Source organism: Eriocheir sinensis, chromosome 12, assembly GCF_024679095.1.
Source record: "Eriocheir sinensis breed Jianghai 21 chromosome 12, ASM2467909v1, whole genome shotgun sequence".
Lineage (NCBI taxonomy): Eukaryota > Metazoa > Arthropoda > Malacostraca > Decapoda > Varunidae > Eriocheir > Eriocheir sinensis.
The window spans coordinates 2580271-2598343 of record NC_066520.1 but is presented as its reverse complement, the minus strand read 5'-3'; the positions used below and the strand labels follow the sequence as shown (position 1 = coordinate 2598343).

The window sequence follows — 18073 nt, the reverse complement described above, 5'->3', positions numbered from 1 at the left end:
AGTCTGGCCGAGGAAAAGGCGCAAACAATAAAGAGTGAGGAGATGATAGAGACGATGATTGTGGTGTTCCAGGTGTAGAGACTAGTGTGTAGTTTGTGTATTGTTCGTATGTTTTGTCTTTTACGGACGCTGCCGTTTCAAAGGCCTGACTCAAGAGGAATCTTGAGTCACCGGTAACATCAAGATCAGGATCAAGAATATTCAAAATGGAGCGGAGAGAGAGAAGAAGGACGGACCAGATTCACCTGATTTAGTGACGATTTTGCGACTCTTCTGACCCTAGTTTTTGCTGTGAGGAACCCTACTTACTCTTGAAGATGCCTGTGAGCACCTGTGGCCTGTGTGAGAGTGGTGTGGCCACCAGGTGGAGTGGAGAGGCGTGTGAGAGGGGTGAGCTTTGGTTTCCTGTGTTAACATAAGAACATAAGAACATAGGGAAACTGCAAGAGGCCGGGTGGCCTACACAGAGCAGTTCTAGAATCCCGCCCACTACTCACGGTGGGTTGGTATCAAGACCAACTCGAAACTTTGAAAACAGGAACCTTGTGTACCTGTGTGACGAGAGGATGAAACTGTTGAACACGTGGTACTGGAATGTGAGAAGTATGATAGAGATGATGATAGTAGTTCTGTAAGAAGAACACAAATATGCGTGTTATGCACCTACACAGGTGCCCTGCTCATTATAAATCAAGATCATGATCAAGAACTGGGATGTATTAGTGAGAATGAAATGGTGGAAAGAGCTGGTAGAGAATGGATGGTGTTGCTGCTGGGACTATGTGGGGAGACGACTGAAAAGATGATTGTGGCAGTGAAGGAGTACTTGGAGAGAATGTGGTGAGTAGTAACAAATGTACGGAAGTGGGGGTAGCCTCAGCGGGGGGGACTGGAAGTGGGGGTTGGGGGGGTCAGCGGGGGGGTTACGGAAGAGGGGGTATCTGGACCCCCCCCTACCCCCCCCCCCAAGTCTTTCACCTTTTCACATGTCCTACCCCCCGCTATACCCCCCCTCCAAAAAAAAAAAAAAAAAAACTCACTTTTTCACATGCCCTACCCCCCCCCCACCCCACTCCACCCCCCACCCCTCTCGGGCTAGCGTACGGAAGCAGGGGGTAGGTCAGTCAGCAGGGGAGGTGACGGAAGAAAGGGTGGTCAGCAGGGGTGATGGGAGGGGGTAAGATTGTCAGAGGGCGGTCAGCGGGGGGGTGACGGAAGTGGGGGTATACACAAAGTGAGGGTAATTGCTATTGTTGTTGTTGTTCTTGTTGTATACACACACACACACACACACACACACACACACACACACACACACACACACACACACATATTCTGTGCTATATAAGCGTCATACTTTAATAATTACCATCATCAATAGAGTTTCCGCTATGACTGAGACATATTCAGAGAACCTTCTCGATATTTTCCAATATCCTGCGCGCATAATAGTTGCAGGATATAGCAACTCTGGAAAATCGGAACTTGTACAGCAGCTTATTCTGAAGTATCATGAAAAGTTCAAAAAAATTGTCATATGTGGCTTAACGTCTCATCCTCTTCAAAGAAATAAAGAAATAGGACCTAAAGTTATAGTGTCGTCTGAAATAATTGATCCAATTGCCAACGAGGATACGTTTGATCAGAGAGGGACATTGTATGTACTTGACGATATTTTCATTGATGCTGTAAGAAACAAAATTGTGGTTGATGCTTTTACTCGCGGACGGCACAACAATATTTCATGCATATTTATCACTCAAAATCTATATATGGGTGGAAAGCATGCAAGGAATATTAGCCTGAACTGTTCTCATTTCCTCTTGTTAAGACAGCGCGATTTATCTCAAATTCACACTCTGGGCAGACAAATATTCGGGAAAGAGAAGGCAAACCAGTTTGTAGATATATATAAATATGCTGTATATTCACGTCCTTATGGATATCTTCTTGTTGATTTGGGTATAAATACTCCTGAGTCCCTACAGTTTCGCTCAAACATTGTTGGAGAACCCCCAGGTGAACGCGTATTCCAATGGTGAACTCCAGAAAGAAGGAACTCTTACACGCACTATACTCCCAACATAACGAACCCTATGGTTTAAGCTCTCAGGCGAAATTATGGGAGAAAGCATAAAGTATAAATCCGGCAATAACACGTGATGACGTATTCAACTTTTTGAGAAGCAATAAAACATATACATTGCATAAGCTACAGACTAAAAAATTTCCCCGGCAAAAGATAATATCCTCAAAACCCAAAGTAATCATGGCTGCCGATTTAGCAGACGTGAGACATATAAGAAAGGAAAATAATAACATAGGCTACTTGTTAGTATGCATAGACGTGTTTTCTAGATATATGCAAGTTGTCCCGTGTCGGAATAAAGACGCAAATACTATGCTCGTGGTCTTTAAACAAGTGGTGGAAAATAAAGATTCTGAAGGCTTACGAAGATTAAACACCGACTTGGGCACAGAATTCTGGAATCGAAAAGTAAGAAACTATTTATGTTCTCGGGGCATTAAGCTATACAGTGTGTACTCAAGTGAGATCAAAGCAGCCTTGGCAGAGCGGGCCACTCGTACGCTTAAAGCACGCATCTACAAGTTCATCACGTCTCAAAATTCTTCAAGATATATTGATCAGCTGCAAAACATGGTCAGTGCCTACAACCGCTCGCCCCATTCTGGACTGAAGAACAAACAAACTCCCATTGATATTCAAACTTAAAAGACCCATCTGCAATCAAACGGCAATTCCACGCAATGTATAAAAACTCGAAGCAACCAGCGTCTTCCATCAGTCCTCGACTGGCAGTTGGGGAAATAGTTCGCCTTGTTGGAAGTGCTCGTTCCTCTGTATTCCATAAAGGATACACGCAGCAAAATACTCACGAGCTCTTTCGCATAAAATCAATTAAACAGAAGAATCGCCCAAGAACTTATCTCTTAGAAGATTTGTCTGGAGAACCAATACAGGGGATATTCTACGCGCCAGAGCTCGTCTTAAGCGCTCTGCCTGAGACATACGATATTAAAATACTGCGTTCACGAAAAAATAAAGGAAAAAAGCAGTATTTTGTATCGTGGTTGGGATACCCTACTTCATTCAACAGCTGGATTGACGCTAATGATATTGTAGAAAATGCGTAAAAAGACACCACTCCTCAGTGCACACAAAAACTTTGTCTTACTTTTGAAGAAATTAAAAGTAAAAGATAGAAACCGTGCTATTAAGCAAGCAGCTCGAGAACAATTGAACTGTATATCTGAAATATTTTCCAATTTGTTAAAGAAGCACCTCACCCTCAATAACAAAGTTATCAAGAAATTACGTAACTATCGGGAAGACATACGTGCCATAGCTAGAAAGAAAACTCCTCTCCATAAGAAAAGACTTATATTGACATCGAGACGGGGTGGTAATATATTAGCTGCTATATTACCTATTGCCGCTTCCTTGATCGGAAAATTATTGGGATAATGCGCACGTATTATCTGTTCCCGAGTCTACCGCTGAGCGTGTTTTAACGGGTATTAAGCCTAAATGCGCCAACTCCACGAGTCCGGGGGTCAACGGTCAATCGTGTTTCAACCCGCAGTCGACCCATCCCGATCACATGCCGGTCTCTGAACATGTGCCAGCAAGCAGCAGCGGTCCTGTCGTGTCGTCCCATGGTGCTAGACCAAACACTCCTACAAGATTGAACCCGTCATCTCGCTCTGTAAGAAAGAACACTTACAAAAAAAAAGAAAATATCGCGATCTGGTGTATACAAAACCACAAAACTACCACCCGTGCAACTTAGAGTCACAGGGATTAGGGAGAACAAGATTTCCTCCAATCCTGAAATAAGTAATTTAATACCTCTGTATGTTAAAAGTATCGACGTGCCTTACGTCAATATGATGCTAGAACGAATAAAAGACAATCCCATCGTAAAATGGGATAGCCGGGGCAACCTATTGTCTTCTGTTCGATCCTCCAATATCCTGTACATGTTGAATTTACTCTCTAATGCAAGTCAAAAACCAACTGTTGCTGACATTGCTGATATAAAACACATCATTGACGCCACGGGTGTATTACCTAGCGAAATAAAAAAATACGCGCGTGCGGCAAAAGAGTCAGGGATCTGGTTTCACCAAACAACCATCGTTGGCAACTTACAGATGGGTTCCATATTAAATCCGCTTTTCCAATGTGCTAGTGCAGTCCTACATTGTGATTCAAGAAAGAAACAGAATCATGGACGTTGTAGATACTGAACCGCGTTGGACGCGCGACTTATACAGAGGGAGCGGCGACGTCATGAAGAGAGAAATGCCGGAGGCGAGGACGAACACGCTCGGACACGGTGGTGCCCCGAGCGGGCTTATAAGAGAGAGCAGATGGGACCGCCAGCACTCCTCGGGCGAGCAGCCGGGTGGCCCTTCTGCAGAGGTGAGGGTGACCCCTCTGCAGTTATAGTCGACTGCTGGGCTGCTCGCTCGTGTGCACGGGCTGCTGCTGCTCCCTGGGCGCCTGCCCGGGGCCTGTCCGTCGTCGCTCCCCTCGGCTGCTGTTACGGGCTGCGTGGGCGGGGCGGCGGGTGGTGTCCCTACCGAGCTTGAGCTTGCATTGCACCCCCACCTGCCAGCCCCTGTCCCCCCCAGGGCCGTTCTGTTTAATTTAAGGAATTAATCTTGGATGGACGATGGTTCGCTACTCGTCCCTCGCCATCAGCTGAAGCGGTACTATTCATCACTCACCAGTATACCAGAGGACACCATGTCGGACGCCTACGTGTTCAACTACAAAGACGGTTCTCCTGGCGATGACATCTACCGCAACAACAAGACCATCATCGTTTCTTCCCTCAACTGCAGTTCCTGCTACGAAAAGAGGGGGTTTACTGGACGCCTACATGGATTATACCCGCACAGTAATCTCTACCGCGAAAGAAGCCCGATCTATCAACTGAACAGGTGTCTCTGGGAAGATCGTGGTATTCCCTTTAGTCTGCATATTCGCTATCCTCCGAGTGAAAATCTTCCTTATGTGGCGTGTATCCTAACCCAATATGCTTCTGGCCGCGAACTGGAAAATAACCCTATAAACCAAGGATATCTTCAGACGTCAAGAGATCAAAATTTCATTCGTGGGGTAAAGGAAGACAGTTATGATAACCGTCTCCGCTGGTTTAAAGAGTCCATCACAAAACTGGTAAAATGGGTGATTAAAAGCAACATTACAAGTGTCGTCTTCCCTTTCAATATTGCAAGCGCTGGAATTCTTTACGTGTTGTGGAAAGCTGACTACCAACCGCATCTCCAAGAGGCTGCGGCTGAACTCCAACTGCATAATATATCGTGCGTCATCCTGGACAGATGGTGGACCTGCGATGAGCCTGAAACAAAAATAACTCTATCTGTGTCTCCCGAGCGAAACGGGTAGAGGAAACTGGTGGATACAGAGGACGACGCTGTGGCTGACGAATGGAAAAGAAAACGGGACGGTGCTGTAGTCGACGTGGGTCCTAAATAACTATAGCTCCAGACAATTTCCCAATAATTATGTACATCACTAAATGTAAAATATGTCAATAAATAACAATGTAATGATATTTAGTATGATTTACCTTCAATATGTAATTGGCATCTCGTCATGTATACCTCTATATAATGAAATAATTATAATATTTTTGCTAGTGTCTTACTTGCTCTAAATGGAGTCACATCATATATATGTTACCAGCATTGCGGATGGGGAAATTTACCCCAATTCCAGCACTAGCTTTACTAATAATATACAAACTCTAACATTAGACAAGGACGTGGAATATGAAGTCGGTCTACTGAACGTGTTGCTTCCCCGTTGGTATTACATTGTTAAACCGGGAGAACCAGAGTGTAGTATACATCTTGACTGTGGTATAAGACCAACGCCAAATTCAGAAGCTATTGAAAGACGCACACTGTCAAAGGCTATTAATGCTAATATCTTGTATAATGACACTGGGTATTTGCTGATGTGTGTTAACGGTATAATAACGACATTGATAAAGGAGATGGTCGATGGATACAACTACCATTTACTAGCGTATTCTAGAGAGGTTCTTGCATTTAGGTCAACAAATGAACATTTAACTTTGTTCTGCTACAATGGTTATCATCCACAAGTTGTATTTATTAAGGTTTCCTTTGATACGCGACTGGCCCAGGTTCTCGGTTTTGTCCCCAACTAAGGTTATGCTGTGTTTTCTTCCTTGGGTACACATGAAGAACAAAAAAAAACCCGTTCTTGTTCCGCTACATGGTCATGCCCCTCTGTTGAGAAATGGTGACGTACAGTGTGTTCTCATTTACACTGACCTTGTCAATCCCTCTAGGTATGCAGGGAAAAATGTAAATATTCTTGATGCCTTTTCGCTCTCCGGAGGTCTAACAAAAGGCGTGCATCCAACTATATATAAGTCCCTTAAATCCAAAGTAATTGATTCGATTTCTATTAAACTCACAGATCAAAAAGGTCGTCCTATGCATTTCGAAGAAGGATACCCTGTTACATGTTTACTTCATATCCGATCGCGTTGAATCTTTGAGTACATTTTGCTGTATTAATAGGAATGTTGTCCATTTGAAAAGACAGTCTCCTCGCCGCCACCATGCGGGTTACATTCATCCCTCCTTCCGTAGCAGAATATCATACCCTGTTTTCGAATGGCAAACAGATATCATCCCGAGGGAGTGGTATTGATGATATAGTCACACTTTCTTATGAACCAAGCTATCACAGAGGCGGGGGTTTATTCTCGGTTTTAGCAGGACTCGCTAAAAGAGCTTTCCCTTTCCTAGTGAAAAATGTCATTGTGCCTTCAGCTCGAACATTTTGAAACAATGTTCTAGATAATATTTCACACGGAAGCAACTTGAGAAGCTCTATAAAAAAGCATGGAATTAATTCCTTAAAGCAAGCTGCAATGAAATTGACTAGAGGAAGCGGGAAAAAGAAATAAGCGAGTCGGGAGGAAAAGGTGTTAAAAAAGGACATCTTTACCGAGTAGTAATCATTGTTGAACTAAGAGCAGTATGGCGAGCATCACCAGCGCGGTTGGTGTCGGGAACCCGCGTTCTCCCCTGGGGCAATATGCCGCCGGTGTCAGTGAATTGTTTCCCCGCTCCAACAAAATGAAATGATTGGAAACAACGATTGCCTCCCGTTATGATGCTGATGTTTTACCTACTAACCTCGGATTCAATATGAAATTATCCGATAGATATATAGAATTTCTCATTCCTGGAACACTTGGCAGTTTTATTGATTTGGGGAAATTGGTGTTGCACACCTCTTTACGCTTAACTAAGCCAGACGATACTACTCCTCTCGAAGACGCTCAACATGTTGAATTTGCAAATAATACCGCGCACAGCCTATTCAAATCAGTGCAATGTTTTTTGGGAGATGTAACTGTTGACAATAATGTACTTTATGGGTACACGTCATACGTTAAAATGCTGAATAGTTTGTCGCCCAACAAATTGAATACAATTGGAGCCAATGCTAATATTACCATCCCAGAGAACGTTTAATTTCCAAAGTAACAGCAGAATACTTCGACAATGCCAGCGCGCAACAGAAGACCATTATGAAGCGGGTTAAGACTCATGGTATACAACTCTGTACCCCGCTTCTTCTGGATATAAGTTCTTTAGACAGTTACTTGCTCGATGGTATTTCGGTTAGACTCCGAATGGAACTACCTAGTAATGCATAGCTGCTAAATTCTCCAACTGGCGATAACATTCGTCTGCATATAGATTCAGCCAAGCTGCTTTATACGCGATTGTTTCCTTATCCTAATGCACTTTTAAAATCGACATTTACCAAAACCCTCTTGAAAACCTATGTGCCTGCCAAAGACCAAACCTCAGGAACGTATGATCAACCGTGGGGTAATGTTATTCCGGAAAAACTCTCGCTTATTATAACGAGCATGGAAGCTCATTCTGGCGACTATACGCTAAATCCATTGTATTTGAGCCATGGCGATATAAGTCAAATAAGCTTAAGTGTCAATGGTAGAACCATGTATAATATTCCTAGTAAATTCCCTCATGACTATGCTGAGCTCTACCATCGTACTTTGGATGCACTTGGTTTTCACAAAGACCATTTAATTGGAAAGGATATTTTCGGCAAGGGGGCAATGATTTGCACATTTGATTTGCGTGCTGAAAACTTAAATGATAATTTGCCCGTTGAAATGAATGGGGGGCTTAGACTTAGCTTGAATCTAAGCAAGGGAGAAAACGAGAACCGTCTGTTGATACTGTTTGGCGAAACAGTGGGTATAATAACAGTTAATTCTGAAAGACGGCTGCAGTGTGATGTGCGCGCTTGAAGCGGCTGTGCGATGAACAACATGGAGATTGAAAGAGGATTGAGGGGGCACATAGGAAAGCAAACCTTGCTTTTAGGCGTGTTATTGGCAGACGAGGTAAACTTATACCTCGATATAGAAAACTATAGTGTGCATCGTCAATACGCTACCAAGTTATTCTAGAAGAGAAATGTGACACTGGATTTGTCTCTACTATGAACCGGGCATGGCAGTGTTCCTAGATAGTTATGCTCTCGATCCAAAATTATACTCTGATCATTTCAAATATATTGATTACCCCGGGCTCAGTATGTATAAAAATGCATTTCGACTTCAAAGCACCCGAAGCAATGTGTGCGGGGCTTATGCCATGTACTTTGCCTACAATGTTTCGCACTTGGGTGTAAGAGAAACTCTTGAAAAAATATGTATGGAGTTTTCCAAGACCGAATATTCGAGGAATGATGAACACGTGATGCGATTCGCTTACAGCAAGTTTATAATGCCCGTCTGTCATTGAATTGTATTACATTCCATGAAGCTATTCTAAGCATAAATAATTTTCTAGTTCCTTTATCGGGGGGGTGGGGTGGTTGTATACCATGCTTAAATCAGCTGAGACACACTATGAATCCTTCTATACAATAGCCACCCATTTACTATTGGTGATATTGTGTCTTCTGATGATCAGTGGGAGGTCATCCGTTTTCTCAACGACTTCACTCACAGGTCCTCACTCGTCACCGCCACTACCCCGTGCTGCCCCCGCCCCGTCCCGGGCCCCGAGCAATCCTGTCGCATCCTGTCGTCGCAGCGCTCGCTACCGCCGCCGCCCGCCTGATTTGGCGGGCAGTCTTTTATGCAAGAGCCAGATCGAAACATAAAAGCGTTTTATTCATATGTTTCCACAAATCGAATAAATTTTAAGAAAATTATTGTTTTTTTTTTCATCCGTTTCTTTCTTTTTTTTTTTTTGATAAAGGACATATAAACAAGTCAAACAAACTCAATGTTTATTGGAATTTGGTCAAATTATGATTCCAGATTCATCATGTGCAATTTTATAATATCATAGGCTCCAACATTAGTCCTATATACAGAATATATTTACATATATTTTATATTTAACATAAAAATAGCAGGCAAATTCTTACACTATAAACAGTATATACAACATTCACACCAGTCCCTATCTTATAAACAACTACAATTTATTCTGAAAAGTCTGTATCTACTAGCATATATTCAAGGGGGGATGATGAGAGCATTTGATTTATTTCTTCCTGTTCCGCGGCTTGCATTAACATGTCATCATCCGCCTCTACCCGTTTTATCAAGGGAAAATATTGCTCGGCCAGCACATCCCGTTCTCCCCACAATTCATAGGTTTCTTCTTCTAGTTCTCCCATTTCACCGATCTCTTTCCCACCCATTACCTCGGCTAGTCTCGCTTCTGTTATGCCTCTTTCTTCGCCTTCCTCCAAATTTTCTTCGTTTGACAGTGTCATGATCTGGGCTACCTCCTCCTCCTGCTCTTCCTCCTCTATCCCTATAGAATTATCGGGATGACCGTAAGATCGTGACTCCAAGGTGCTAATGTAGTATCTTTTGTCCTCAACTACAGATATCCCTCTCTTAGGATATTTTACTGTACTCATTCGTCCATTGCGCACTGTGAATCCCTGATAGTCAAAGGTAAATGTTTGCTTCTGGAATAGGGCGTCTTTGTATCGCTGATGAGCAATTTTCTTCTTTATGAACTTTGGAACGCCCTTAGCTGAATTCAACCGGTCACCGTCTGCCAAGAGGATGGAGTAGCACTTTGGTTTTACACCTACAAATTCTGAGATGGTTCTTTCCCTCACTTCAGACTTGAGAAATCCAAGCTTTCCTTTGTTGTCTGTGGTGTACAAGGAATGTGAGGGGCTAAAGTTACTTGTGTCTATATAGCTTTTGAAGGGTTCCTGCGGGTACTCTGTTAATAGATCAGGAGTTTCAATTTCTGTTATTAAGGAATCAGTGTCGCAATACACTAGTTTCGCCCGATCTCCGTAATGAGCCTTCAGCACATTGTAATAGAAATCATATAGTCGCAGCTTGGACAGCTCTAGGATGTAGTAGCCAATGTAGTTTGGATGATTCACCCGTGAATATTTCCTATGGCGAGTTACAACTACATGACCATCATTGAGAGGTACAACGCGTTTAAGGGGAGCGTCTGGGGGGGTATTTTTGATTAATATTTTTAATTCCTTGAAATTCACCAGGGATACAATGGGGTGTCACGTGGCGAGGTTAGTTTTTTTAAAATTTAAATCCTCGCGCGGTCTGGCGGCCTTTTAAATATCTGGTAGTGTTGCCATACAGAGCCATACGCGCCAAAATATGCATACATGAATCAGTGCTTTTATGTCCGTAATTTTTGCAATAGAGGATATTTTTTTACACAGGGTTAGAGTTACATTGACATTCATTACCAGTACATTGTCATCGGAGAGCAGAATCGATGGGCGATCGATAAATTTAGTTTTTTTTTTTTTAAGGGTCAAAACATTTTTTGATTTTTCTATGTAATTTTTGGACCTAGCACAAACATAATGATAGCGTTGGATAGAGAAAAAAAAATAGCTATATCTGCTAGTGATCAGCATCTGGATAAAAATCATCAAAATTTTTATATAAATTTTCTAAGTTTAAACTTTGAAGAAACAAAAAAAACAAAAAAAAAAAGAAAAAAAAGAAAATGGAAAAGTAATCTCTAGGAATACACTTATTTTGTATGCCCGTTCCAGTGGTGGTTTTTTTTATTTATTTTTGAGCTATCTAAACTCTAAATATGCTTTTTTTCAATTTCAAAATTTTGAAATTTTTGAAAAAAAATCATATTTTTTTTCAACAAATCTTCACCAAAACTGTACATGATGTTCCTACTCAAGGTACACATCACCTGTGAGAAAATGGTGATCCTCTGATAATATCTTAGAACATGGCAGACGCTCCCCTTAAAGTAAGGACTTCGGGCCAGCTTCAAAAACTTTTCGCGGTTGGTGACAATATCTATGTCTTCACTATATTTGGCCACGTTCATCAGGAATCGACCAAAAATGCTGTTTGAAATACACTTGATTGCATTTTTCTTGATAGGGCAAGTAGCACTTTTGCGGGCTTCTATGTTATCCCGAATGAAGTCCGCAAGAAAGTGCTTTTGCTTAAACGTATAAATAGCATGCACTTTTTAACAACCAGGCCTAGTTGAATAAGTAGTTTAAGGAGGGGCAGAGCAAATAGAATTTTCTCCTGAGCAGCATGTGTTCCAATCAGTTTTATGTTCTTACACGGTGCTGGACGGTTTTCTTCTTCATACCATTCGCGTGTGACTGACGATATATCTCTGTTGGTGATATTGTGTCTTCTGATGATCAGTGGGAGGTCATCCGTTTTCTCAACGACTTCACGTGAGACAGCCTCAGTATCGCACAGAATAAGATATCCAAAATCGCCATCAGTTGCTTGATTGACCAAGCCCCCGCTCAAAAACGACTGCATTTCTGTCTCATCTAGTTTTCTCATATCCCCACATGGCAACTTCTCTTGCATTACAGTGGGATAAAGACTGTTGAAGTCAAGATATGAAAGGAAAGTGCTTCTATCATGTTTTGGATTAAACTGAGGGTTCGTGTAGATGTTATTGGCGAGTACAAAACGACGCACAACACTTGTGTAGCCCCCACGCACATTTGTTTGAATGCAATGATATATGTCTGGGCTACTAAGCACCTCTAATTCCTGCTGTGTTTTTAGCAGAAAGGAGTCATAGGCAAATCCTGGCAGGCTAACATAATTTACAATATCCAACCTCCACTGGATTTTCAAAATACCTCGCCACTCTAGGAAAACATCACATAGAGGGCCAACATCCACTTTTACATAAAGCAACAAATAGTCCTTCAGGCTCTGACACCCAGCTACTTTCCAAACATTCTGAGCATGTTTATAGTCACTTTCGGAAAGTTCTGCTTCTTGAAGCGAATTGAAAAAATCTTCGCGGGATGGAAGACGTGTCTCAGAAAGTCGTTCCATCGAATCCATATAGTCATAACAAAACACCTGCTTTCCCTTGATCAAGAATGGCAACGCAGGTGCTGGCACATCTTTCAACATCTGTTGTGTGCATATGGGTTCGTTCCCATTACTGATGAATTGGTTCGCTAAAGCCGCGAGTGAACCAGACATAAAGGCATACGAGTCAATAAATCTCAAGTCATTTATGATGACTTCATGGTATTTGTGAATTGAACGTTTTGGTCTTAGTTTGATTTTCAAGTCAGGTATCGCTAATTCACGCAGGATTAACGACATGTCGTAATTAGCATTATGTGCAATGAGAGTGAGCTGCAATTTGTGATTTTTCATTTGGAGGTTGCATCTATTACAATAAGCTCCAATGTAATTGTTTCCTGATTTTTCATGGTCATGATGTTTTACTCCTTTACCTTTTAAAAAACCCTGTTTGCAGAGAAGACAGTGAGTTTGCTCATTGTGACGTGCCGTATCTTCATCGGTCATGTTGATTTTATTGTAGCCTTTAGAAAATTTCAACTTTTTCCAGGCACACTGCATTGTATGAATAAAATGGTTTACAGCATTACTTCCACAATAGGATCCGCTTTGTACTGTTTCTCCGTTTCTATTCACTATAATGTAAGCATACGCTATGGCAAAGTGATGTCTCTTTACACATCCAGACACATTCGAAGAAGGCTCTACGAGAATACTCTCAAAGTCATAGAATGCTAAATAAGATGGCTCATATGCCTTAGCATGATTAATAAATTTCACAGTAGAACCCGCGGGTGGGAATCTTAGTCTTGTGATCATCGTTGGGCAAATTAGCACATGTTCAGCAAGCGTTGTCTTGTTCTCACAGGCGCACAGACAGATATCGCAAAACATTTTTTTCCCGCGACGTTGGCAGGTAAACAGGTTCATGTATGCGTCAAAGTCTTGGATAAGAGCTAGGTGTCTGTTCCCCAACAACAGACAATGAACAACTTCTTGATCTTTGAGCCCCTTTCTGACTAGAGTTAGTTCGCCTTTTTTGTCTTCAACGTTGTCTAGACAGTAAACGCGAATACTTATGTTGTTTAATCTTTCAAGCCGACCGAGGTCTTCCCAGGATACCGGGGTTGGAATGTTACCCGTATTAATAGAGGCCAAGCAAGCATTCTCCCATGTCTGCCCGATGGAACTTCATTTCTTGACTTTAGACAGCGATAAGCTGTTAGAACTTGGAAAACACAGTCCGTGGGTCCCGAAGGGTTGAGAACTTGTGTTTTCCCAGGAACACCCTTAGGATAGGGCACATACTCTCCAATACTATTGTGCAGCATTATAAGAGAGAAGGAAAATTTTACGCTGACTATTTCATCTAACGTAAATCCACTGCCCTCTTCGTCTGACATGTCATGTTCAAACCGATTAACAAAATATTCGGATAGTTCACGTACATATGAATCTATATCATCATAGCTAATTACCTGCATATGACTTCTCATATACATATCTCTATATTGAACTCCATCGTCGGGGTCTTCTCTGACTAAACGCAGATGCATGTCAACGTACACTTTAAAAGAAGGAGGTCTAACCTGCTGTCAGCCTTGGAATACAGACTCTACTGCCTCGCGAAGACGGTCAGTGTTGTTGTTGAAATATGATGCAATGTCGCCGTTGTCTGTTGGTGGGACGGGCACGTCGATCGTTGTTAAGGCCCCGTTGAAATGTTGGCTTATTTCACCGGGTGTTGGTGAGGGTGTTGTTGCCGGCCGTCTCGGGTTATAACCGCTGGGGCCTGGCTGTGGAGAACTGTTTGGATGGGAGAATCCCTCACGACGGGTTTGCTTTTTCATGCAGGTGTCTGAAGAAAGGTAAAATAATATTAGAGAGAAACAGTGAAATTACATTTTTTTCCTTAGGCCCCGGTCACATATGCGGGTACGGGTGGTCCACGAGTTGAATTTAGAAGCCGTGATGACACGTGGCGTAACTTTCCAAAAATTGACGAACCCGTGGTAACCCGCAGACAACCCGCAGACAACCCGCAGACAACCCGAAATCGGGTTGTCTGCGGGTTGTCTGCGGGTTACCACGGGTTATTCGCCACGTGGTCCGTTTTTCCACGGGTTACCACGGGTTATCCACGCGTCATCCACAGGTTATGACGCGACATCCGAGCGTTGTCCACGTGTCAAGCGCGGCCCGTTCGCGGATTAATCCGGGTTGCGCGCGCCTCCTCGGCGGGTTTAAAGCGCCCGGCCGGGCGGCAGAACTACTCTATATAGTATACAATATAAAAAGTAAAATAATAATCTTTATTATAAGAAGCACAATATGATGGTACATTACAATACATGGTAAATAATATCAAAGGTATTAAAAGAAAACACTTTATTATAAGAAGCACAATATCATGGTACATTACAATATAAATGTCATTACATAAATGTCAGTACAAGAAAACACTTTATTATAAGAAGTAAATGGTATACAAAGGTTTTACAATACAACTAGAATCGAGGTAGGAGCATGTTATTCTGCCATGGAACACTTCCAACAGTTGTGTCGCACCATTCCATGATGAGGTTCCTCTGAGCCTTGGCTTGTCTGAAGTCTCTATTGTTCCCTGGTAGTCTGTCGGGTCTCGTGTCTGCAAGGTTCTTGCCTAAACGCCAGGCACCGGGCACCAGTTGTCCATCTTGTTGCTCCACATCCACCAGTCGGTTCTGCATCACTGGGTACCGTATTCTCATCAGGTTGTGGAGGATTATACACGTCTTGACCAGGAGCCTCACAGTGTCAGGTTCGTGCAACATGGTGGTCAGGAGAAGTTGAAATCGATTAGCAAGTATGCCAAACGAATTCTCAACCACCCTTCTGGCTCGCGAGAGTCTATAGTTGAAGATCCTCTGCTTCCTGGTCATGTCCCTGTTACCGTACGGTTTCATCATGAAGGTCCGGAGGGCGAAGGCGTCATCTCCGACCAGAAAATAAGGGACATCCTCTGTGTCACCTGGGAGAGGATCAGGCTGCGGGAATCCAACCAAGTCGTTCTTCTCGAGAGCCTCTTTCAAAGAACTTGAGTTGTAGATGTGGGCATCAGATGTTGAACCCTTGCCGCTGACGTCTATCCACATGAACTTGTAGTCAGATGTGACGACTGCCAGGAGGATGATGCTGAAGAAGCCCTTGTAGTTGTAGTAGTCGGATCCACTGTTGGCAGGAGCTTTACAGGCAATGTGCTTGCCGTCTATGGCACCGATGACATGTGGAAAGTTCCACCTACTCATCCAATCGCTGGTGACCGTACGCCACTCTGCAGCGTTCTGTGGTGGCTTGAGTAGCTCGTCATGGAACTCTTCGACGATGGCCTCACACACCTCACGCACCACTATACAGATGGTGTTGTGAGGCACCCTCCAACCATACTGCATCTCCCGGTACTTGGCGCCAGAAGCAAGGTGCCTGAGGGTGAGGGCAACCTTCAGGCCTGGCTCAAGGGGTTCTCGCCACTTGGTTGTCTTCTTTTCAAGGGCTGGTGTTAGTCTCTCCACAACTTCGTCGAACATGGCAGGTGGCATTCTCATGAAGTTCTGGAAGGCTCTTGGATCTTCATTGCGGAGCTCCACCATGAGACGATCGTACAGCCCAAGCAGAGGTCTCCTGGCAATCCACTCACGAACCCATATGTTCCGGACAACCCTCCTCTTCTGCTGTCTTCGTCTTCTACGTCTTTCAGAGAGGTGCTGATGGACTTGGTACTGCAGGTTCATATGCTGTTGCATCAGCATGCAGACGAGGTCACTACGGTCCATGTTTACGCAACGACGTCTGGAGCAGGAGTGATGAATGCTGGGCAGTAGCCCCCCAATATATAGTCCCAGAGTACCCGTAATAACCAGTTGACAAGACGCGGATAAGACGCGGATAACTCGCGGATAAGCCGTGCTAGCCCGCTCTTGACCCACGATAACCCGTTAAAGCTCCACGGCCTATCACGGGTCACCACGGCTTATCAGCGCCTTATCTGCGCGTTAACACGCATTGTCCACGGGTTATCAACGCGTCACCCGCGGGTGCGACCCGTGGGCACCCGCGCCTCAAAGTTTTGAACTTTCCAAAACTTTCTAGCGCGGGTTGATTTTCTACCACGGGTTGTAGCGCACCATTAGCGCCACATCCACGCGTCATCCGCGTCCTACCACGCGTTATTAGCGGGTTTAAAATTCAACTCGTGGACCACCCGTACCCGCATATGTGACCGGGGCTTTAGAACAGACGTGTGCGCAATAAAAAACGTAGAAACTTCCCCCTTTTTTTTTTTTTTTTTTTTTTTTTTACGTCGCTGCCTGTTACGCCGGTAGGCATCTTCCTGGTGGGGCCTGATGGTCGGCCCAAGGCTTCTTCCAGGTGGGGCCTGATGGTCGGTCCAGCCCGTTCTGGCGCAGGCGAGTGTTTATAATGGCGCCATCTAGTTTGTTCCTGTATTCGCTTGTTTTCGTTTTCGTCCACTACCGATCGCTGAAGAGGAGGGGCAATGGCTGAGCCTACCAGACCCGCCTTCTTCGGAGATAGCCCTTAAGGAATACGAAACACATAAATGAAATTTTTTGAACCCCTCTACCCCGCACATATTTTACTGTGACACTTAAAATACAATATGGAAAATGTGTCTCTTGTAAAACACATTTTAACAATATTGCATTTCAGAAGATATTAGGTTTTGACCTACCTTTGGTTTTGACTGGCTTCGTCGCTGAGACCCGCCCGTGGAGAACAACTTCCAATATCGCTGGGGCCTGGTCGACGACGTCTCTTCTGAAAAAAGATAGAAAGACTAAAGTCGATATTGAACATGTTGCCCAACTCTCTACCCCCCTCCCGTCATCCACATCTGCTACTGTTTTTTATGACAATCATATAAAGTAACGCAAACATTTAAGTACTTACCATTGTTTCTAGTAGATATATCTTTCGATCCAGTCCCAAGGCCCTCTGGAAGGCAGGCCGCCCTATGAGCTGCGAGTGCAGACAACGGGAAGTAATTATTACACCATGAACATATGATATAGGTGTGTACAGGGGTCCTCATGTTTACGGGAAACAAGAACAGGAGACCTCTTGACCCGAGACCTCCTTGAGAACCTGTGAAGTGCTCGTTGGCTTGACGCCCATAAATACCCCCCGGCGTTGTGTGTTCGTTTGTACGTGTGTGTGTGTGTGTGTGTGTGTGTGTGTGTGTGTGTGTGTGTGTGTGTGTGTGTGCATGGGGGTGTTCCTCAGGTCAGTCCTTAATGACCTGAGGTTTATTGTAATGACTTGAATCATTAAGGCTTCAGAAGACCAGAAGGCGTGGCCTCAGATACGTGGAGATGTCATTGAAACATTTTTTTCCGTGATTATCTCGCATGAACAGATGTGTGTGTGTGTGTGTGTGTGTGTGTGTGTGTGTGTGTGTGTGTGTGTGTGTGTGTGTGTGTGTGTGTGAGAGTGTGCACGTGTGTGTGTGTGTGTGTGTGTGTGTGTGTGTGTGTGTGTGTGTGTGTGTGTGTGTGCGCGCAAGCATGTGTGTTCCACGGGTCAGTCCTTAATAACCTGAGGTTTATTGTAATGACTTGAATCATTAAGACTTCAATAGGCGTGGCCTCAGA

At 43.7% G+C, this 18073-nt stretch overlaps 1 protein-coding gene across 1 annotated transcript; it reads right to left on the bottom strand.

Annotated features, from left to right (window-relative positions):
- Window positions 1-305: 305 nt before the first annotated feature.
- Window positions 306-16237, bottom strand: LOC126997237 (putative nuclease HARBI1). The gene is made up of 2 exons (XM_050858236.1): window positions 14994-16237; window positions 306-405 (listed from the first exon to the last, which is right to left on the bottom strand). Exons 1-2 carry the CDS (start codon window positions 16235-16237, stop codon window positions 306-308), a joined length of 1344 nt encoding a protein of 447 aa, XP_050714193.1.
- Window positions 16238-18073: the final 1836 nt, after the last annotated feature.

Coding starts and splice junctions, on each gene's coding strand:
- LOC126997237 (XM_050858236.1), bottom strand. CDS start 16,237: ATGGACCGTAGTGACCTCGTCTGCATGCTGATGCAACAGCATATGAAC. Junction 406..14,993: donor AGGAACCTCATCATGGAATG/GTGCGACACAAC, acceptor ATGTTAACACAG/GAAACCAAAGCTCACCCCTC.